Raw genomic sequence first — 23,743 nt, 5'->3', positions numbered from 1 at the left:
CGGATTGGGGATTGAATTGTTTTCACGAATGTCGTCCACTTAGGATAAATTCCGTCGCAAGGTAGTACGCACGAGTAAACGGTATTGTTGATTTGGTACGTGACTGGGGGAATGATACCTCGTCGAACACTAGGGATTGACCAAGGACATTGAGGTCATTCGAGATCCGCAACCCCGAAGAAGGCATGCCAAACCCAACAATCGAATGAAGCTACGGCCTCCAAAATTATACTTTTTGGCCCTTCCGATTCCCGTACTCCCTTTGCCAAGCAGAGGGCAGTTCTTCCACCGTGCATGCAATCGATGCTTCCAATCATTCCAGGAAACCTCGAGCCTCGCCTTTTTGTAGAAGCCGTTGCAGGTCTCTTGGCGTGGGTTTGCGAAGGTACTCCCTCGTGTACAAATTTTCCACTGCATCACGATCTCACCAAGCACTCTAGGACAGAGATTTTCCCATCCTTGCAATCTCATCCACTGCTCTGCAGATGACCCATAAGCAAGCATCTGCAGCATTGTAAGTTTTTGCTCCGGATAAGACCCAAAGCTCCAACAACATCATGCTTTTGAATGAAGTATGTGTCGTAATTACAAATATCATGCATGATTTTTTGGAACAAATGTGGCTGCATTCTATATCTTTCTCGAAACTTAGAAGCAGGATATAACGAATTTGGGATAAAATAATCCTCCATGAGATTCTTACCCCAAGACTCCCTACGTCTGTCCACATTCGGGGCACGACGACGACGGTGTTGCCTTGATTGATCCATTATACACACCGGCTGCGCGGTTGTTCCTCTTCTTCATCAGGCCCGATCTTCTTGAGCACGTCTAAGCCGGATTTCTTCCCTTTGTTTGTTGCCTCTCCAACACCCTCGACAAGTTTGACATTGAGAGTAGAATGTGTTTTCTAAAATCCGAGAAATGAAGAAATATATAAGAGATGGTGTGAGAGGTATGAGTTGATGGTGTAGTTTTATAGAGAGATTTAGAAGATAGAGATGACACGTGGCACAATTTTAGAGGATGAAAATCTTATCTAAAATCTGAGATTATAATTTTTTAAAAATATCTGAAAATCTTATTTGATATTTGACACGTGGCACAATTGTAGAGGGTGAAAATCTTATCCTAAATCTGAGATTATAATTTTTAAAAATATCTGAAAATCTTATCGACATTGGACACGTAGCACAATTTTAGAGGTGAAAATTTTATCTGAAATATGATATTATAATTTTTTTCAATATCTGAAAATCGTATCGACATGGGACACGTGGCATAATTTTAGAGGGTGAAAATCTTATCCAAAATTTAATTATAAAAGATTATCAAAATTAATGGTTTAAAGTATAAAAATAGGAAATAAAGTACAATGAATAGTAATTTCTTAGACTTGCTAGACTCTCGTGAACCATTAACGCAGCCGACACTATTCACGTAAATAGCACTTTTCTTCGCTTAGACTTTCGCGCGAGATCTCTAGGGTGGGCATTTGAGCCAGAGAATCGGGAAATTAAGCCCAACGAGTCAAAAAAATCGAAAAAAGCCGTGTTGACCAAAAAAAATGAACTTTGGTTTTTCTGTTGGGAAAAGTACATGTGGCATCGTATGATTGGCACATGAGGCCGATTCTATACTTATAGAATAGAACCGGCTGCACGGAAACCCATTTTCCGTCTTCCCTCTTTCATCTGAGCCAGCCAGCCACATCTCGCTTCTCGTCTCTCATTTCTTCTGCAACAGTTTTCTTTTCTTCTTTTTCTTCTCTCTCTGTTTCGTCTCCGCCACAACTCCCTCGCTTCTCCAAGCTCTGAGTCTAAAGATCAAACTCAGACTGTCGCCCTTTCGTCTCATTAATTGTTCTTCTCCTCTGTCTCACCCGAACTGGGCTTTGGGTAGCCTAATTTAGGCTTTGTATAGGGGCAATTTTAATTAGGGTTTTTAATCTGTGAGTAATTGAAATTGTGGAAAGTAGAAGAAGAAGAAGATGATGGTGGAGGATCTTGGTGTGGAAGCTAAGGAATCAGCGGTTCGTGAGGTTGCCAAGCTCTTGCCTCTTCCTGAACTCCTTCAGTCCATAGCTTCCATCAAGGCCGATTACATTGCTCGCCAACAGGTCCCCTCTTGTTTTGTTTTTAAAAATTATATTTCCATTTTGAAATGAAAACTCTAAATGTGTCTTATAATTCTGTCTATTTGACTATGTTTTTTGAATATGAATAGTGGGGCAAGAATAATGTTGCTGTCTCTTATTAGAGTTTTGAAGAACTTTGTAATTGGAGTATATTGTTCTTTAATTTGATTGTGCAGTAACAATTGTTGACCTAAATTCGTTTCTCTAGTAAGCACTGATTGGTGGTGTGAATAGTTTGTGTGTTTGGTAATCTTGGTTTACTGATTGTTGGATTGATGTGCTAGATTTATAATGTGTTGAGTTGGGAGAAAAGAACAGTGGTTGGGATGGTTGTGACACATAACATAAAAGCTATCTAGGCCAGTGTTTTTAAGGGTTGTTTATGATGGTTTTAGTTGCACAGAAATTGCGACATCTACAATGTCTTTAGTAGGAAAAGTAGAGTTGTGGTTCAGTGGGACTGGCTGTGACACCATGGATAAAGATCTCTAGAGCAATGGCTTTAGAAGTAGAGGAAAGGATGAATATAATCTCATGCAATATATGTTGCATTTTTAGGAGATGGCCAAAGATGATTTTAAATGATTAAAATCAACAAGTTATTTTCATGATATGATATATCTCTTCAATTTCTACAGTAGATTTTACATAATAAAAAATTTTACGTCGAATTTTAAAGCACAAGATCAAGTTAACCAATTCATGGCATGGTAGTTGAATTGAAATAAAGTTAACATTGATAAAGCAGTTCATGCATTAAACATGAACTGTAGCATATTGGGGTTCAAGTTTTAAGTAATTTATGTTTTCAGATAAGTGGTGGTCAGTTGGTGCTGTCGGCATTAATTTTGTTTCTGGTAGCTGCTTCTGCTGAAGTGCCACACATGATAGTCTGATAATGATACACACGCACAGACATGCAAACACATTCGTTGATTAGTGGCATTACCTTTTGCAATATTGAAGTTCTTTTATAATCAACTTGCCTTTTGAAAGCTGTTCTTTATTGTCAGGCTAATGATGCACAACTTAGCACTATGGTTGCCGAGCAGGTACATGCACAAACTTTAATCCATATTTCGTTGGTCATGATTAAAGTTTCTTATTGATAGTGAGTCAAGTCTTACATGATACGTTTATGGAGGTGAGAAAGGTGGGCTCTTTAATTAATATCAAGTGTCTTACGTGGTAGTGCTTTGCATGCAGGTTGAACAAGCACAAGCTGGGCTGGAATCCCTGTCCTTATCTCAAAAATCAATAAACCAACTCCGTGAAAACTTTGTTTCTATTGAAAAGTATGTTGTTTATGGAAATTCTAGAGGCTTTATGATTTAAAGGAGATTATTTTTGTATGTTACTTGCTATGCCTAAGCAATTGCACAGCATTGATCTGTTCATAATTTTTGGTGGTTATGATTTCCTTGTCATCAGGCTATGTCAAGAATGCCAAACATTGATTGAAAACCATGATAAGATAAAGCTCCTTAGCAATGCAAGGAATAACTTGAATACAACCCTGAAGGTTGGCAAGCCTTTCCTTGTGTACATATTTTGTGAGTCATGATCATTCTCTGTATGTGTGTGTGCCTGCAATGTGTATAACACAGAAGGATTAATAGTTTCTTGTCAGATTTTCTTTCTCTTTTGACTGAGATACCTTGAAATGCTTGAATTTCCCATTTAAAGTAACAATAATATTAGAGTCAGCATAACCTTTTCCAAATTTTAGTTACCAAATGATGTGGCAGGTCAGTGTCTTATTTTTTTAGGCTCTTAATTTTGGAGTTGTACTTGTTTTTATTTGTTCATTCCCAAATTGTGGATTCCTTATCCACTCTTTGTAATAAGCTTCCTACTTTAATAAAATTATGTTTCTTTTTAAAAAGAAAAATATGTCCGTGTCTTATTTGTTATAAATGAATGAGTTTCAGTTAGAGCCTATATGCACAAATAAAGCACTGAAACATCAATTTCTTATTTTTTGTAAAGACAATTTTATTGCTATAAAATAAAATAAAATAAAGTTACAAAGGGAAAAGATAGTGGACAAGAGGGCCACTACAGAAGACAAAATGAAAGAAATAAAAGACCGAACTTATGCACTGCAGCATGCCAATCTGGGAAAATAATTGAGAAAGATAAACCACTAAATCTCTGGAGAACGCTCAGAGAGCTGACCAAAAACAAACTTCCCCATAACTCCTCAACCTCTACACCAATGTAGTCTTCCAATACCTTCTCTCTACCCAAACCACCCAAAGCACAGCCAACACCATACAGCCCCACATGAGTTTTTCCTTCTTATCCTTGCATATCATTTTATGGCTCTCACAAAGAAAGGAAAAACAGTCCCTTGGAAAACTCGGCTTGTTTCTCTAAACAACTTAAGCCAAAGACAACTTCACAGGGCAGTGACACATCATTTGGTATCCAAATTCTAGGGTTTGTTCTCATGTCCTTTGTATTATTACTCTTTGAAAAAAGGGAAACCATTGGGCTAGAAGGCGACTATTCATTTGTGTTAATAATATTGAATATATATATAGATATATATTTGGTTAAGTACAAATCTAGATGTACTTCTTTTTAAAAATTCAACAACACAACAAACTCTCATCCATTAGATTGGAACTCAGGAAAATCTGGATTTACTCTTTTCGAATTTTACCTAAACATTTTAGAGATATTGCCTTTAGTGGTTTTCTTCTAGTTTGGGTGGGAGTTTTAATATTGTATGTTTGATTTTTGCTTATTGATGTTTTCTGGATTAGGATGGTTGATGTTTTGTGTCTGCTCTGTTCTTAATTTTCTTGTAGTTTGAGGGTTGTATCTTGTTTTTCACTTCTGGTCCAATTTCATTGCATACTTCCATATTTTTCTTAACACATTCATTCCTTTCCTATACAAAAAAAAAAAAAAAAAAAAAAAAGTTTGAACCTATATCTGTGAAGCTTCGGGACGTATTGAAATGGTGATATCTTGCATTGTTCTTTGGTGCTCACTAGTTAATCTTGATCTTTGGTAGGATGTTGAGGGTATGATGTCAATTTCTGTTGAAGCCGCTGAGGCACGGGATTCTTTGAGTGATGATAAAGAACTCATTAATACATATGAGGTAAAAGTAATGTTGCAATTTTTAGTCTGTTACACCTCTTTCATTTGGGCCTAATTTCTTAAACTTTTGGTTATTTTGGTTTCAGCTCTATATTTGTCATCGTTAAATTAACTTATCAATTAAGATAGCTCAGCAAAATTTGCACATTAATTGTATCTTTATGGTCCAATCTTTTCATTTTCATATTTGCTATAGAGGTTAACAGCTCTTGATGGAAAGCGGAGGTTTGCATTAGCAGCTGCAGGATCTCACAAGGAAGAGGTTGCCAGGCTTAGGTATACATGCATCCTCTTCTCTACCTCACTGTGGCATTTATAGTTCTTTTTGGTAATCTCAATACCTATGATGAGCTCTAACTACTTGTCAGTCCTTCATAATCCTTTTCTGAGGTTATACTGGTTTTCGAACCCTTAGCGAGCGAGTGAGACAATATGATGTTGTTGATCAGTATTTGCAGAAGCAAAATCGTCTAAGCAGATTATGTGGTTCTGTTTGGGTCGATTTGAACATTGGGGTTGGCTTGATAAGTTGTTGGGTAATGATAATGGCCATGATGATGACATTTGTACCTGTTTGTTTTATCTATTTGATGTTTTCGAGGCACAGTTTGTGATTTGAGGCTTGATGACTTATTTCTTTTTTAATTTTTTATTTGGTGCATATTAGAGAATATTTTGAAGATGTTGATAGGACCTGGGAGACATTTGAGAAGACATTGTGGGGCCATGTTTCCAACTTCTATAATCATTCCAAAGAAAGGTATTGTCTCTATGATATGAATAATGGTTTAATAGTGTGATTGTTCTTGTTCCTCTTGGCATATGCGCCGTTAAAATTTATGGTTGTTTGTTCTATTTAGAGTTCGAATTTACTTTTTGCAACCACATTTGAAGCTGCTCTAGGTGATGTTTCTTATTTAAATGATCTATAGAATTTCCTGCAGTGATTGAGGTTCATGTTTTATATACTTCTTAGGGGTGCTTTTGTTAGGATTTTGGCTCGTCAAATGTGTCCTAGTTGGTGTAGGATTGTTTTAGGAAAATTAGAGGTATACCAGTTCTTGTCCTAGAGGGATTAGGAAAGAATTTCAGTTTTCCTTATTCAATTTAGGTTTGGATTTCTAGAAGTCTATTAGGATTTGGATAAGTGTAATTTCCTAATCCACTTAGGAATAGGAATCCAATCAGCCTTGGGACATGTAAGCCAACTCTATATCTATAAATAGGGTGTGGCAAGGCTTATTTTTAGAGAGGAAAAACAGCCAGAGACAGCCAAGAGTTTTGAGATTAGTTCTAGGGTTGCAAAAGTTCTGTAATCTCTATTATTAATCAAAGGAGCGGTGATTTCTCTACCTAGAGAAATCACAACTGGACGTAGGCAAAAGTTCTACCGAACCAGTATAATTCTTGTGTGTTTCTAAGTGTTTTAATATTTGCTAGTTTAGTCTATTGCCTGTTGGTTACATCAAAGAACAAGATCTAGAAGGCGGGTTATTTAACAGCTTTAATGCTGGAATTTATGTGTTTTACTCATTTTTGTTAGTTTTTGTTTGGTACAAGAAATGAGGTTTATTAATTCTAATAGTATTACACATCAGTGGACAAGGAATCCACTCCAAAGACATACAGTAAGATGGAAAAAGAATAAATCAAACATTCAAACACCCCAAACACTAACTAAATGATCCTAACATACTGCAACCTATCAGTCAAGAAGAATATCCTTGAATTCTGTATGGCCCAAAGAGATGACTGAATTAAATCTGGCCTTATCCCAAACTTCATTCGTCCCCAACCCTCTAAAACCTTAAAAATTTCTTCTATCTATTTCCAACCATATGACCCAAAGGATGACTAACACGCTACACCCCTACAGAGCTTTAACTTTCTTGCTTGATGATAAAAGATTTGCTTATGATGCTGTTAGTGTCGTCTTCAGAGTAAGTGTCAGAAATTCTCTCCGTTTTTCCATACTATTTTTGCCTTAATTTTCTTTCTTTATGTATAATTGTTTCAGATTACCAAATGCACTGAAGCATCCTGAGACCTTAATATATATATATATATATATATATTTATATGTTGTTCTAATTATTACCTGATCTAATGCTCATTTTGTCCTTTTTGCAGCCCTTCAACATTGGTTCGTGCTTTAAGGTATGTATCAGGGAAACATTTTCTGTAATTGTCTTCTTGTATGCTGAGCTGAAGTATACTTTTTTCTTTAGCCTTAGCGGTTAAATTACTAATATCTGTTGTGTATGTATTTGTTCAAATTACCTTTTTCCTTTTTAGACAAAATCTCAAAAGTTTTAATTTAAATTTTCTTCTTGACCTTTGATTTCAGAGATCCTTGATAGACACCTATGTTTTTAAAATTAACCACTCTATCTTGTGTACAAAATTCCTTATAAAAACAGTTGTTTCCATTAAGCAAGATTTACTCGAGTCTTGGCAACAAAGCTTACTCCTGTTTCCTTGGCTTTAAAACCTTTTCTTCTTCTTGCTATTGTATTCTAATTTTTGGGTTCAATTAGAGGTCATTATGTATTTTCTCAAAGCTCCGAGTTCCATATTTTCTGTTTATAAAATTGTGGGTTTCATATGGTGATTTCACAGTGAGAGTGTACATGGCAATGCTTTTGGTGTTCGTTATCTTTTATTCAGTTCTTGTAATCCAATAGTGTCATAACCATTCTATTCTTCTTCTAGGGTTGTTGAAATGCAAGAAATCCTTGACCAACAACTTGCTGAAGAAGCAGCTGAGGCTGAAGGAGGTGGTGCCATGGCATCAATTGCAAATCCTCGTAGAACTGCCAAGTAACTATTTTGAATTGATTTTCAGTTTTATGCATGATCTCTCTCCTTGGTGTTTGAATCTTATGAATCTTCTCATGCTATTAACCAATATAATGCTAACGTACCGATTTTTCATGTATATGACTTCAAACCATACTTGGCATCTAATTGCATTATTTTGGAATTATGGCCTGCAGAAAGTCTACCACGGCAACGGCTTCTTCAAGAAACCTGACACAGCAGAAATTGAATTTTCAAGGCAAAGGCTACAAGGACAAATGCTATGAGCAAATAAGGAAGACTGTTGAAGGACGATTCAACAGGCTTCTGACAGAGGTACGTTTCAAATAATCATTTGGCCACATATTGCTGAGAGAAAACTATCGTGACTTCTTGTTTACTATATCTTATTCTTACTGTAATTTCTGGAACAGCTTGTTTTCGAGGATCTTAAGGCAGCATTAGAGGAAGCTCGAACGGTACACACACTTGACTATTAATCTTCTTGATAGTATGATAAGATTTTTCATTGATTTTTGTGTGGTCTGGAATCAATAATGTAAATTATGTCAGGGGAAATATCGATAGTTTGATTATTTTGAAATGTCAACAGAAATATTGATATCTTGGGAAATATTGGTAAAAATTATTGAAACAATGGGAATATGGATCAAAGTTTTGGTATTTTGTGTAATTTGGGTAGAAAGAAATAGGAGGAGCTTTGAATTCTCAATTAAGTCCCTCATATTTCACACACCTGCAAGCTTGTATTTATTTATTTTGTGGATAAGCAGATTTGCATTAGAAACAAGGACAAGCACAGATTCGCATTAGAAACAAAGAGAAGTACAGCCATGATGGACGACTTGTCTACCACAACAATACATCAATGAAAACTAAACCCTAAATAAAGCAAACGATACAATTTCTAACAATTATCAGGATTCAAAACACAAATTAGACTCTTATAAAACAGCTGTTCTCAAATCAGGAAACTAGAAGAAAATGGTATGTCCCAAGCCGAAACTCAGAAGACATTAAAGCCCAAAGTGAAGACCAAAAGCGTACCTTTGTCCTATAAAGCCTCCACCCCATTCTCAAAGCCCCTCTTAATCTTCTTATCATCACCATTCCTTCCCTCTTCCATGGTTTGGAAGGCTAAAGTACCACTCAATGTACGAGTTGCAGATTGCTCTTGGTAGGGTCAACACTTGCGACATGGTTCAGAGGAGAAAACCTACTGTTTTCCTCTCTCCCCACTGGTTCACCATGTGCACCGAAGTACCTCCTAAAGTACCATCAGCTGTTATTTAGGGAGAATTTCCAGTCATTGCAATTATGTTCTCATTAGATTTGTTAGCAGTTAGTTTTCTTATTTGGGGGACATCTTGTCGCCTGAACTGGTTGTAATTTTTATTTAATAAAATTTGTTCTTATAAAAAAAATGTGATCTCACCAATTTCAGGTTCGTTTAAATTTATTTGTAAACCAAAATCCCAACTGAAAGGAAGAAAAGATTTGAGTAAAAATTGAGCAATGGGAAACATTATGAAAGCTGGACAATCTATATACAAAAAGGGTAACTCAAAACCTTGCCCATTCCCTATTTGCCACTACAAACTGATGGCAAGAAGAAAAAGAATCATGGTCTTGGGACATGTCTTTGCAACGGCAGCGACTTGAACACTCCTTATTTAGCATCCCACCCATAATGGCAATAGCAAATAAATAATCCCTTTCTAATGGAAATCTCCATAATAACTTCCCAAATAAATCCTTGTTTTTCGTAACAAAATTAATAGTTCCCAGACTACCCTTCCCTTTTACTCGAGAAGCCTTCTCCCATATGACAAGTTACTTAAAACTGATTGTATCAAAGTTAACCTGCCTCCTCTTGACAGAAGTTCCATTATTCCAATGTAATTTCCCTACTTTCTCCACCACCAGATTCCAAAAGCTGTTTGATCGCTGGTTACTTCCCAGTGGAAGTCCCAAATTTCTGTAGTCCATGACCACCTTCGTAACCCTCTAAACCGTTCGCTTCTTTCCCTTGTGTATTTATACCCACTAGGGCACACTTGGCTTTGTTAATTCTTAAACCCAACAATGCACAAAAACTTCCAAAACTAATAAAAGGTTGGTCTATTTCTGCATATGTCCCCAGACAAGAACAATATAGTGTCTTCCAAAAATTGCAAACTGGAAATCACCACACCTGCTCTGCCCACTAGCCCCTCCATTAAATGCGTTTGCTTGCTTGCATCAAATGTGATATGCATTGCCACTAGAGAGAATTTGTGCGCAGTTAAGGCTTAGAGTCATTTCATTCTACCATAACAAATGTGAGCAGCTTTTATTTGTTAGGTTAAATTCTGTTTGAGAAGGAATCACGTTTCTTCATTTCCATATATTTTTACCCTTTCCTACCTTATGAGATGTATGGCGGCTAAAGATGTTTGATTTCGTTTTAGCTTGTTTCTTATTAAGGTTGTTGAATTGTACATTTGGTGTAGCATCATGTTGTTCATACTTGTTGGTGTTAGTGATTGGTTTTCTTGTCTTTTACTTATCTTTTATGATGTATTCACCTTCCTTTTTTCTTTTTAATGTTTTAGATTGGAGAAGAGCTTGGAGATATATATGACCATGTGGCCCCTTGTTTCCCCCCAAGGTTTGCACTCTCTGTTTTCCTTGGTTTATGACCTTTGAGTTACTACATCTGTTTGCCTTGGCTCAGGTTCTGAAAGGGTCTCTTTGGTCTAGGATAGATCTTAGAATCAAATTTCATCAAACATTATTGTACAACAAAATGTCTCAAGTCATTTTAAGCTTTTGTTCAAAGTTATCCATCTCTACCCCTTGGAAAACGCTTTATGTTTTGTAATTTTGATGTTGGTGAGAATTTCATTCGTTTGTTGGTAGTAACAGTTGGATAGGGCACTGTAGCTCAGAAGTGACTTAGCATACCAAATGATATTCTACTTTGTTGTTAGGGCTGAAGAGAGAGGCTGTATGTCTCTCAGTCTTTCGATCAGAATTTTGACCAAAGAAAAACTTTAATTAAGGGAGTTAAAATTGTAAAGTGGAACAGTGTTAATTTTTATGCAGCATATTGTTTTCTGATCAAGCTCAACGCTAACAGAATGTTGGTGCGTGAATGCTGGTCAAAGAAAACTTCTCAACACTAGTAATGAATCTAACGACTAAGAACAGAAGTTAAAATTTGGGAATAGGGGTTCTAGAGTTTTCCAAACGAGGAAATAAAAAGGAATGGTTGTAGTTTGTTGTCTTTCCACTACTTGTTTTACTTGTAGACAAGCAGCTTAATGCCTTCCTGGCAAAGATTCTAAGATTCTATGGACATACAATTACTTATCCCAAATATACTTTCAAAAGAGATAAAAGACCAGAAATCATGTTCATTGCAACTGGTGCATGTGCAGTCTTTTCTTATCGATATCTGCTATAGTCATAAGGTTGACTCTCTGAAATGAGTTAATTGTCAAAGTCCATTCTAATTTGTTAGATTATCGCAACATCCAAAATGTTAAGCTATTAGGGAATCAGCCTATGATTTATATTAAGCTAACGCTCTCCTCATCTGCAGTATCATCTTGCACGTGGATAGACAGACAGAAAACATATATTTAGTTTCTTCCTACACGTGTGAAACACACTTATCCTACACACAATTTATAGATAACTGGGGGACTCTGGAATGAGAGGTTTTGAACCCAGAACTCAAATACTATGCTGGCTGTATATCAAGCTTACATAATTGATCCGAAGAATCAAGTGCTCTAGAAAGTGGATGCATGCCTATATTACACATATGAGCATACTATGAATTCTGAAAGCAGAAAAACTATCCTAGTTAAATGTTCTGTCAATTTGATGGCAACTTCATTTTGGCAGATATGAAATATTCCAACTAATGGTCAATCTGTATACTGAGCGATTCGTTCAAATGCTTAGATTACTCAGTGACAGGGCAAATGAAATGACGAACATAGAGATTTTAAAGGTACTCTTCTGATTGCTTATTTGTTTCAAATTCGCATTTCACATGCAGAAAAGTTTGCTTTCTATGAGAACCAACCTTGTGCGTTATACAGTTAAACTAATTATAAACAGTAGCTGGTTGATTGGTGACTTATTAGCATAGGCACACATCGATTATTTGTTTTCAAAGTACATTGTCCCCAAAGAATCAAATTCTTTGCGCTGTTATTGCTTGAAAACATGTGTATACTAAGAAAAGTGGAATGGTGCTGAGATTGTATTCGATATTTTCTTTTATTTTTTTATTTTTATTTGACAAAGATTGTTCATTCTGCTGTACTCTGTAGTAAATACATTCAAATATTTAGCTCAAGTCATTGGGAGGGGAGGGGAAAGGACTAGATCATAGGTTGAAGTCATTATGTAATTAAAAGAAAAAAAAAACATTCAAGGTTCTTTATGTGAAAAGTAAGTAAAATTGAAGTAATAAGAATCACAATACTAAATTTTGATATCAGGAAATGGGCTTAGATGTGTTGATAAAATAGGGAGAGAATGAAATGTATTAATCATAATCCTAAAAGGGTTGCAAAAATATTTTTATTATCTAGCAGGTTTCATATAGTTTTTTAGCCATCCTATTCTACATTGCTATCAGGATTTTTCCTTGACACTTGGTTTGGCTTGAGCTGGTAGTAGTTTACTTGTGAAAGTATCTTTCATTACTGTCTATTCTTCATGTAACAGAATTTCATCTTACAATTTGAATTTCTTAGTTCCTCTTTGCATTGTCCTCTCTTATTTGGAACTAGGTAACTGGTTGGGTGGTTGAATACCAAGAAAATCTGATTGGGCTTGGGGTTGATGAGTCCCTTGCTCAAGTGTGTTCTGAGAGTGGTTCCATGGATCCCCTTATGAATTCATATGTTGAGAGAATGCAAGCTACAACAAGGGTAGAAATATTTTACTTATAATTCTCTTGTGCTTTATTTTAGGTTTTTTTTTGGGTGTAAAATTCTGACATCTTACTATAATTTTGCACATACACTTCCAGAAATGGTACTTGAATATCTTAGAAGCCGATAAGGTACAGCCACCAAAGAAAACAGAAGATGGGAAGCTATATACACCAGCTGCTGTTGATTTATTCAGGATCCTAGGAGAGCAAGTGCAAATTGTTCGTGATAATAGCACTGATCTCATGCTGTACAGAATTGCCTTGGCAATTATTCAGGTCATTTCAGCTATGATTTCATGCTAAGTACTAGTATAGTGAGATTTCATGATTTCTACCAGCATGGGTATAGTGCAGTTCATAACATTTATTGCAATGTTAACACCTTTTCTTGAATAAAATATCGCAAGTTCATCGGTGTGCCATCTAAACTGGTACAGCCTTGATAGAAAGTTGCGTACATTATGTGTCTGTCAATATACTGATCTTAGATGCGTATTGATTCCCTCCCTTAATTTGCTAATGCTCTAAGTTTCCCGGATGTGCTAATGTTCTTCCTTGGGTTGCCCTGATTTAATAATTCTTACAGAAAAAAAAGTTTAATAATGCTTCTTCATTTGTTATAATAATAATAATAATAATAATAATGTCCTGTAATATTGGTTTTTGTGATTTTGCAGGTAATGATTGATTTTCAAGCTGCTGAAAGGCAGAGACTTGAAGAACCTGCTTCAGAAATTGGTTTGGAACCTTTATGCGCAATGGTTTGTGGCTCTCTTACAATTTACCATTTGTCTGTATTTTATTGATTGGATGAAAAGTAATCTACTTTTGGGCTTTTCTATTAAATTTGTATGCAGGTTAACAACAACTTGCGCTGCTATGATCTTGCAATGGAGCTAAGTAATAGCACTTTGGAAGCTCTTCCACAAAACTATGCTGAGCAGGTACCATATCCGTCTTAGTTCTTTTTATTAATTCTGTATTCAACTTGGTTGTTTTTATTTTATCCCTGTGTTTCTTCGTTTTCAATCTTTCTATTTAAAACTTCGTTGTATCCAGGTAATTTGTTTCTTTACTAGTCTGATATAATATTCCGAGCCTGTCCTTTTGGGTTTCAATTAATGAGTTTATTGAGTGACTTGCACTAAATAGGGGCTACATTGATACAGAGAGAGCGTGCCAAACTAAGATCCTCAATAGGTTACTGTAATTAGAAAGTCTTATGCATAAGCAACTTAAGATGCACAAATGTAGCATTGTGGGTTGGTTGTGAGATTACAACGATCATATCAATTTTTCCTTTACATTTTTACAGGTCAACTTTGAAGACACATGCAAAGGTTTCTTAGAGGTTGCAAAGGTATTTTGTATGTTGAAGTGTGTTCTTTTTGGTACGGAATATTATGTTTTTTTCTTTCTTCATATGTTTCACATATCTTCTGCTGCTGTGTTGTAACTTGTGTTTATTATGATATTTCATCAAGATATAGTGCCATACCTCGTAAAAAGTTCCAACTTTAGCATGCATGGCTTGCTTTTTTTTTGTTGAACCCCTTATGGCCTACCCTCTCCCCACTATATTTTCTAATAAATGCATGTCACATATAAGTATTAAAATGTTGCATATCTTCTGTGGATCACACAGTTTTTAATCATATTTCCAAATTGATGGTAGGAAGCCGTGCATCAAACCGTCAGTGTTATCTTTGAAGATCCAGGAGTGCAGGATTTACTTGTCAAGCTTTATCAGAAGGGTAAGGTAATTTACTCGCTGGTGTCGCAGTAATTTTATTGTAATCAATATTTTTCATCCTCTCTTTCTCTCTCTCTCTCTCTCTCTCTCTCTCTCTCTTCCACTTCCCTCCCTCCTTGTTTCTCTTTTGCCAGTAAAAATTTTCATATAGTCACTGGTTCTTCTATTTATGGTGTTGAAGTTTTAACAAATTGAAGATATGCTTGTTTAAGCTATTTTTCTAAGACACTTGCATATGTACTCATATCTCTGCCTCATCTTGTTTCTCATTTCTTCCTTTTTGAATAGGAGAAGCCAGTCTGCTGAAGCAAAACATTTATTGCATTTAATTAATACAAAGAAATTAATTAGGACAAGAGAAAACTTAGAAATTAATGAGGAATGTGAAAAGATCATGTGGGAACATTAAAGATCAGCAATTACTCTTCGGTTGAAGTTTAAAAATATATTTAGCAAAGAGGAAGGGTTATTAGTAAGTTACCCATAGTATCAGAAAAGAAAATACTCTTTTATCAAACCATTACTTGGTTTCTTTGTATACCAGACTTCTCCTTCTAAAGATTAGGTGAACTATGTTCTATTTCTATGTATGTTAAGTGGTACTAGAGCCATATTGTGGAACACCAAACAGCACCAAATGGACTCAAATGCCACATTGAGATTGACGTAAGCAATCTTGCGGTAATCAATTATCTGAGGACAGTGCTACACTTACCAACTTGTTATCCTAATCTTTTTTCCCCAAACAATGTGGCACTATCACATTGGGTCCTACAAGATGGCTATTTTTCAATGCAATGGGGGAGTTTGCTTATCAAGTGCCACATAGGTTGGGAAAAAAGTTGGGAGAAAAAGTTAGGGCATTAAGCATTTTCCCTTGTCTCAGTCTGGGAGCAAGTGGACATATTTATAATTTTGTATAAAAAAATATTTTACATGATTATGAGTGAAATACTCTATAGGTCAACAATAATAGAGGGTAATAAAGTACATTACTATGAGTAAAACACCCCTATAGGAATTACTACTTTAACAGTCAATGTGATCAGTGAGAAAATAATAGTTCTTTATAAACCTTTTGTGATAAATTTTTGTCAGTATTGCTATTATTAAGAATTTACTTTTTCTTCTTATATATAAGATCCTCCATTTAAGTGTTGTGTTCTCCAATTTTTCAGAGTGGTGTGAAGGACAGGTTACTGAGTATCTAGTTGCAACCTTTGGTGATTATTTTGCAGACGTGAAGATGTAAGTTTCTTTCGTTCAGTCGTTGGTGAATCATTATTCATTTTTTTAAGTACATTTATCATTTTCTCATTATAATCTTGATTTATTCTACACACTATGAAACATAAATCTAATGCTGATGGTAAATCTGTAGTTTCTTATAGGAATAATTTTGATGTTAAGGAGAGTGAAGAGGAATACATTAGGACTAAGTTCATAAATCTAGTGTGTTTGTCCCTCTTCTGTTTAACAACCATCTTAATTACTCAGTCAATTAATAAATTAATTTTTGCAGTAAGATTCCATTTAATATTGGTTTTTCGTTCTACATATTAATGTGGATTTTCACCATAGCGAGATGGAGTTGGATACCATGTGCTGGTTGGACATTGAGATTTTGCCTGTTTAAGATTCTCTACCTGATTGTGAAGAATGAGAATGAAAAGGAACCAACGTATCATCAGTTGCGCAGACCACAGTTTCGATATTCTTCTTTACTAATTTGGAAAACTCAGTAAATTGGTCCTGCAGGGGGACCCACAAGTTTAACATTAAGTTGGGTATTTCAAGGTGTTTAAACTCTGTTTGTCATGATTCAGTGGTAGAGTCTTATATCTAACTTCTTCTTATATTTAACTGTAGATGAAATTGATGATGTTTTGCACATATCATGTCTATTCTTTTCTTGCAACTCTTTTCCATTGGAATCAAATAATAATTGAACAAATAACAAGTTTGCTCCGATATGGTTGGTTCTGTTTTGTTTTTTATTTTTCCGTACGTCAACTTCAAATTGAAAGACTTATGCTTTTCTGGGTTGTACTTCTCTGTATTTAAGGTATATTGAAGAAAGATCGTTCAGGAGATTTGTTGAGGCTTGTTTGGAGGAAACAGTGGTTGTTTACGTTGATCATCTTCTAACACAGGTTTAATTTCTGATAAATAGCTAACTGTTTTATTATTAATTGTAGGTTGGACAGTATAGCATGAATTCTTCCATACTATTCTCATCACTTATCGTGTTAATAATGCTTGTGATTGCAGAAGAACTACATCAAGGAAGAGACCATTGAGAGGATGAGATTAGATGAAGAGGTTCTGATGGATTTCTTTAGGGAGTATTTAAGTGTTTCTGTAAGTGCTGATCCTTGTTTTTTACGTTTCGTGAAAGATATTTCCATTCTGACAAGATATTTTCCATTTATTGGTGGGATATATTTCTATTTTTCGTTGCTAAGGCTTTTCCATTCTGATTTCATGAACTTGGCTACAGAAAGTTGAAAGCAGAGTCAGAATACTGAGTGATTTGAGAGAGCTTGCTTCTGCAGAGAGCCTTGATACCTTCACCCTCATTTACACAAATATTCTTGAACATCAACCTGACTGTCCGGTAAATATTAAGAAACAATATTCTGCTGTATTTTCCAGCAAATCTTTGTCTTGCGAAGATTTGTTCAAAGTTGTCTGATTCTCTCTGTTGCAGCCTGAGGTTGTTGAGAAGCTTGTTGCATTGCGAGAAGGCATACCACGGAAGGATGCTAAGGAGGTATGAGCAAACCTAGCACCTCGATTCCCTTTTTTTCTTTTTCTTTATATGTCAAAATCAAATTATTTAGGAAAGGAAGAATTAATAAAATTAAAATCATGTATTTTCCTGGAGGTGTAATGTATTTGTTTGTCAAACAGGTCGTACAAGAGTGCAAAGAGATATATGAGAATTCTCTTGTCAATGGGAACCCGGCAAAATCAGGTTTTGTTTTTCCAAGAGTGAAGTGTTTATCAAGTTCCAAGGGATCCATATGGCGGAAGCTAACTTAGTTGAACATCAACTACTGCACTGCTCCCACTCGTAAACTTGCTCTTGTATCAGACTGGAAAACTGCTCTGCCAATTACGTTTGTATATTTGAAATCTTTCTCGTTTTATTACTTTGTAAGTATGCTACTTTTCCCTAATCATTTTTGTTCTCTCGAAGAAAATTTGTATTTTTTTATTTAATTTTAATAAATATGAGCTTGTAAGTTACATCTATTATTTGAATTCACTTCAATTAAAACTTGCTTTTGTTAAAATGTATTGCGTGGATAATTGAATTATACATTCAGAGTTATAGTTCAAGTGGTAGAGCATGTACCTTAGCAATCATTCAGAGTTTATAGTTCAAGTGGTGGAGCATGTATCTTCACACATTCAAAGTCTTTTTCTAAGGACCTTTCCTATTGAGGGGCAATAATATACTAAATTCACACACACTATACGGATGCTAGGACTTGAATTCAGGACCTTGTCTGATTGAGCAATTGCTCCAAACCACTATTCTAGTTGGTCTTTGCTATTTCAAAGTCCTTTATTGTATCAAAAAATTAATATAAAAAAATAGATTGAATGTTATGTAGCTTTGGATCTAAAAATGGTGAAAAGAAACATCTTTAGATTGATCTATCATTTCCTTTTTTCTTGATAATTTAAACACGCATGCATCCACACTTTGGCGATGGATAGTGGACATGGCTTTTACCATGCTTTATTAATTTAATTCAGAATGGTTTTATACACAACCATGCAATCAATTTGGCTTTCCTTAGAGCACTTCTTGCGCTGGAGGCTGGCCTGGTCAAAAGAGTGCCTAAGCCCCAAATCGCGATTCCAGCGGGCCAAAGCAGTCCAGGCAAATGGTGGGTCAATAAACCGGGTAAGTCCACAAGTAAATCCAACACGTGGGCAAGTTATGTAATGTTGAAGTCAGCAGCCAATTAAAAAAAAAAAAAAAGGAAAAAAGACCAAAAATTTCACAATTTTTTTATTATATAAATACCTAGCCATATTATTTACTTTCTACGCCAAAACCCTAAACTCTATTAAAATTAATCATTTATGTATAAAAAATAAAAATAATTTAAAGTGAATAGTAATTGTCCTTTGCAATGGCAATGTGTGGAAACACACTTTGCCTTTTGTAAGGGCTGACATTATTCATGTGAATTACAGCCTTACCTCCCTTGCCATTTATCATGGCAAATGGGTGAAAGTGCTCTTATTAGTTAACTTTCGAGGCATTGAAAAGAAAAAAATGTTGGAATTTTGATTTTTTTTTTCTATTTTTTTTTGTGTGCAGATTTCTCGAGGGATGAGCTTGAGCTAGCCTAGCAGGGTATTTTAGTGAATCTCTACGATGGTTGTTTGGTCTTATTTCGTCGGCTCCAAAACTTGATGCATAGTCTAAACTATCGATAATATCAATGAAATATTAAGGATATTATCGTTTTTTCGAGTCACGGATATTTCGGAACGTATCCATACACATATCGTACAAATATCGATAATATCGGAAAATATCGATGTAATGGAAAAAAGGAAAGGGAAAAAAGCACAAAGCACACACGCAAAGGGGATTCAAACTCCTGCCATTTCACTTCTCCAACGCCTTAACCACTATGTTGCTTATGTTTTTGTGATAATATGCTAAAATATTTATATTTTTTATATTGTTTTGTTTTGAATTGTTTTTGCAAGAATCAAATTTTCACATGAGAATGTGAGTCTTTGACATTTCCTTTTCAAGGGTCATGGAAAGAATCTGAGACCTAATTTTCAAATGATTTTGCTTATGGACAACGTCACCAATCTCAAATCCATATGGGTGGCATGTTAATAATTACATACAAAACTATTTTAGGGATTTATCATTTGATGATTACTCTTCACAATACACTTACTCTACACAAAGAGATGATGAAGATAGTGACAAATTTGAACCTCATAGAAACTCCATGTGGTACTAAGTCACTTATGTATCTTACCATACAATGTATAAAGTATAAAGTATAAAATATTGTGGTAATGTTATAAAACTAGAGGGAGAAAATGTAGAGAGAAGTGATATGCTAAAAATAAAGTTTCACCATCTTTTCTTCACTTAATCTTTGGTAGAACCACCTATTTATAGGCTTACAAGATAGGAGATTGAATACCATCATTTACAATATACATATATGTTACAAGCACTAATTACAAATACTTAGTGCATAAGTTACATAAAATCCAACGGTGGAATACTAAGAGGTATGGTGGTCATCCACCAACTCATGCATTTACAACACTCCCCTTTGGATGTCCACCATACAATGGCATAGTTTCCTCATTAAAAACCTTGCTTGGAAAACCCAGTGGGACAAAACCAAAGCGAAAGGAAAAAGAGTGAAACTTTCTTCTCGATCATTGATATGGTGTTGGATGCGCTTATGTTGCCTCGTTAAAACCTTACTAGGAAAAATCCAGTGGGACAAAAACCTAGTCGAAGGGAAAAAGAATACAATGCGCATATGTCTTGTATGTAGTAGAATTGGGATGCTCCCCCTGATTAATATCTCCCTTTGATTTTCATTAACTTCTGGAATTTAGGTTTCAAAAAAAGCTTTGATAAAAAGGTTCGCCAGATTATCTTGTGAACGAATTTGTTTAACTTCAATCTCTTTGCTTTTTCTGAAACTATGCCACCCTTGATGAACCCTTCTCTGATTTGAGCAATACAAGCAACATTGTCTTCATACATGATCATCTATCACACTATTCGACCTGCTTTTCACTTTTCAAATGATTGAACTCTTTAGGAGCATCAACGAATAATTTAATAGTTAGAATATATTACAACAATATCAAATTTGAATTCAAAATACTCAAACTCTTAGTGTTAACTCTTAATCAAGAATATCATGGTACTTTATATCCTTCAAGGCGTTGCTTCATGCTATATATCTCAAATATTTCATGAGCTTTGAGGATCTCCATGTACCATACAGTCTTAATAAATATGAATTTAACACATGTTATAAGTTTCACATTAAAATAACAAATGTACTTATAGAAATGTGGATGCATCTATGATGAGATGGGAGACTAAAACCATGTCTCTACCATGAAACCTTATGTCATATTAGTGATCTTATTTCACTTCACAAACACCAATTCGTAACCTTCATACTTAACATTTGTAATTTAGTGTTTGAGCTATAGATTCAATATCCCACACTTGATATTTAGTGATAAATGGAATTGCCTATTTCCATTTTGGCCAATCACTTAACTTGTCGACATTCATAAGGCGATTTAATATAATCATAGCCCTTGATGATTGTAGTAGCTATTTATAAACCAAATGTATCATCAATTCGTGATCCCACAATTCTCATGTGCATGCGCATGCATAATTTATAAGCATCTCATTGCTTTGGGGTACCAATGCCTTTTCAGGGCTGATGTTGTCACTTATGGGACAAACATCTCTTTTACGTTGAATTAATTAGAATATGTGGATCATAACCTCATATAGAGCGTCATTTTTTATAGGGCTTGAATTTTTCAAATAATCTTCACTTCTAGGGAGTTAAGTTTTTAGAACCTATATTTTTGTCATACTCATAGTCACTTATTGTCATGTTAATGGATTGTGATACATGAATATCAATCCATGCTTGCATATTCATAACTTTATATATACATTATCTTGATGAGACAAAAGCGGACCGATTCAACACTATTTCACGACGTTCTTTAGGAATTGTCATTTTTGCCCCTAATGGCGGGAAAATTGTCTCAAAATGTAGGAAAATAAACTCACCATCATTATCAATTCAAATTGACTGGATTGGATAATGTGGGAGTTGTGCTCATAAGCGTCTTGGCAAGAGACAAATATGTGACCATTTTAGTAGGCACATTCAATAAAACTGGTGAAGTGATCCATAATTAAATGTTGTATAGGCTCACAAATATTCCCTTGAATTATTTCAAGAAAGAGGGCTCAAAGTCAATTTTTGACTAAGATGATCTTATGACAGCTTTTATTTGTGAGCCTTCTTTGTAATGATATTTGTTGGACAAGACAATATTTTGAGTCTTTAAACGATGTCCTTACAAATTTATAAAAATCTTATGTATCATTGTGGAACATGGATTGCCAAGATAGTCATGCCACAACATAAAAGTTATCCGATCAATGAACTTTTGATTCATGATATCATAATATTCAACTACTATAATGGTTGTGTAATATTGGGGCCTCATAAACTTCTGGTTCATAACATCATAAACTTTAACTACTGCAATAATTGTGTAATATTAGGGCCTCATGAACTTCTGGTTCATGATATCATAAACTTCCTACCCACAAAAGAAAGTATGAAGTTTCTCCAATAGACGCCTCTGGCTGTCAATATTGGGGCGGTAATACAAAACATTACCATTGTAAAACAAAATTAACTAATACCCCAACATAAATAAAATAAAATGAGTAAAGTGGTATAAATGAGGAATAAAATAAATAAATTAAAGACTATGAAATTCCAAGATATTCCAATATTAATGTGGATTTAATATGTAGATAAAACTGCAAGTTTAAAAATTGGATTTCCAACCAATTTAGGTTCATATAGGCACAAATAAGTAATGAACTTTAGGTTCATATATAGTATTAAGATCCATGAAAAACTATGAACTTCAGGTTCATATCAATATATATTTGAAACTTCAGGTTCGAATACGTAGATCTAAATAAATTGAATTAATAGTTGTGCTTTGAACTTCATACTCAAATCGATGTATATGCACTCGAAACTTCTGGTTCGGGTTCTTAACATAGGTAGGCCTCATGGAATTCTGATTTTGATTAATACAAAATCGAGGAGTTTCATGTTCTTATGTGCTCTTTAAATTCACGGAACTTCATGCCCTAAATTATTTGGAATCAAAGAACTTCAAGTTCTGCTTCAATCAAAAGAACTCTATGTCCTAATCTAGTTATATGATGAGAATCGAGGAACTTCGGGCCCTGATCTTTTGTATAATACAAACTCATCATAATAATTAAGATCAAACTTAAAATTAAATAAACAAACAAATAAAAAAAAACATGACATTATATTCATGTGTAATAAGAATAAGAATTTTTTTTTCTTAAACGAGCATGATGAAGTCTGAAGGTGAGTACAAAGAAACTCTATATCATGTGATAACTCTAGCTCATATAAGAAGAATGAAAATTTAGAGAAAGAAAACATACCAAGAGCAATGTCGTGCTGATAACGTGTTATAAAACTAGAGGGAGAAAATGTGGAGAGAAGTGATATGCTAAAAATAAAGTTTCACCATTTTTCTTCACTTAATCTTTGGTAGAACCACCTATTTATAGGCTTAGAAGATAGGAGATTGAATACCATCATTTACAATATACCTATCGGTTACAAGCACTAATTACAAATACTTAGTGCATAGGTTACATAAAATCCAACGGTGGAATACTAAGAGATATGGTGGTCATCCACCAACTCATGCATTTACAACAAGTAAATCATTATATATAAATGATTGGTGTGTTTAATCTTCTTTCATTAATTACTACATATTTTCTACACTCACAGTGTTTGTTAGTGTTGAGACCCAAAAAATCCACGGATCGGGCCCAAGCAACTATCAGCCCAATACAATATTTCCACGAGGGAAAAGGAAAAAAGGATCTATCGCATGCGAGTTATAATCCACAGGCCACGCTAAACAAACAAATTATCATGCTATGATTCGCGATAAAATATGATTAACTCATGCTAAGATTAAAACAATTCTTCCCAATGGCGATAAATTAAAATATGCCAAGCAACATGCCATGCCATTATCTCGCATCCAACCACGCTACAAGCCTAGGTGGGCCCAAGCCACTCAAAAAACCCGGGGCTTGCTTGAGTGGGTTGTGGCATGGATG

At 34.9% G+C, this 23,743-nt stretch overlaps 1 protein-coding gene across 4 annotated transcripts; it reads left to right on the top strand.

Moving 5' to 3' along the window:
• The first annotated feature begins 1,709 nt into the window (after window positions 1-1,709).
• Window positions 1,710-18,062, top strand: SEC6. 4 transcript variants are annotated; one of them, XM_008229300.3, is made up of 25 exons: window positions 1,710-2,119; window positions 3,151-3,189; window positions 3,344-3,432; window positions 3,569-3,659; window positions 5,163-5,252; window positions 5,448-5,527; window positions 5,919-6,011; window positions 7,382-7,408; window positions 7,964-8,071; window positions 8,248-8,386; window positions 8,485-8,529; window positions 10,666-10,721; window positions 11,966-12,074; window positions 12,865-13,005; window positions 13,107-13,286; window positions 13,688-13,771; window positions 13,868-13,954; window positions 14,326-14,370; window positions 14,686-14,764; window positions 15,942-16,011; window positions 16,829-16,916; window positions 17,035-17,124; window positions 17,264-17,380; window positions 17,474-17,536; window positions 17,677-18,062. In XM_008229300.3, exons 1-25 carry the CDS (start codon window positions 1,991-1,993, stop codon window positions 17,806-17,808), a joined length of 2,271 nt encoding a protein of 756 aa, XP_008227522.1. In that variant the 5' UTR covers window positions 1,710-1,990; the 3' UTR covers window positions 17,809-18,062. The 4 variants fall into 4 exon arrangements, 3 of the variants coding, with proteins under 3 accessions (XP_008227522.1, XP_088904060.1, XP_088904059.1); XR_016125064.1 differs by lacking the exons at window positions 17,264-17,380; window positions 17,474-17,536; window positions 17,677-18,062 and adding an exon at window positions 16,155-16,215 and having other exon boundaries at window positions 17,035-17,096; XM_089047933.1 differs by lacking the exons at window positions 1,710-2,119; window positions 3,569-3,659.
• The last annotated feature ends 5,681 nt before the right edge of the window (window positions 18,063-23,743 follow it).

The sequence above is a fragment of the Prunus mume genome, linkage group LG3 (genome assembly GCF_029339155.1).
Source record: "Prunus mume cultivar Tortuosa linkage group LG3, ASM2933915v1, whole genome shotgun sequence".
Taxonomy (NCBI): domain Eukaryota; kingdom Viridiplantae; phylum Streptophyta; class Magnoliopsida; order Rosales; family Rosaceae; genus Prunus; species Prunus mume.
Note: the sequence above shows the minus strand (reverse complement) of the source record. Positions and strands in the feature narration are given on the sequence as shown.

What these genes read in the sequence shown, in the direction of transcription:
- SEC6 (XM_008229300.3), top strand. Translation starts at nt 1,991, where the DNA reads ATGATGGTGGAGGATCTTGGTGTGGAAGCTAAGGAATCAGCGGTTCGT. An exon ending in AACTCATTAATACATATGAG is followed by an intron (nt 5,253 to 5,447) that starts GTAAAAGTAATG and finishes TATTTGCTATAG; the next exon opens with AGGTTAACAGCTCTTGATGG. An exon ending in TCAACAGGCTTCTGACAGAG is followed by an intron (nt 8,387 to 8,484) that starts GTACGTTTCAAA and finishes TTTCTGGAACAG; the next exon opens with CTTGTTTTCGAGGATCTTAA.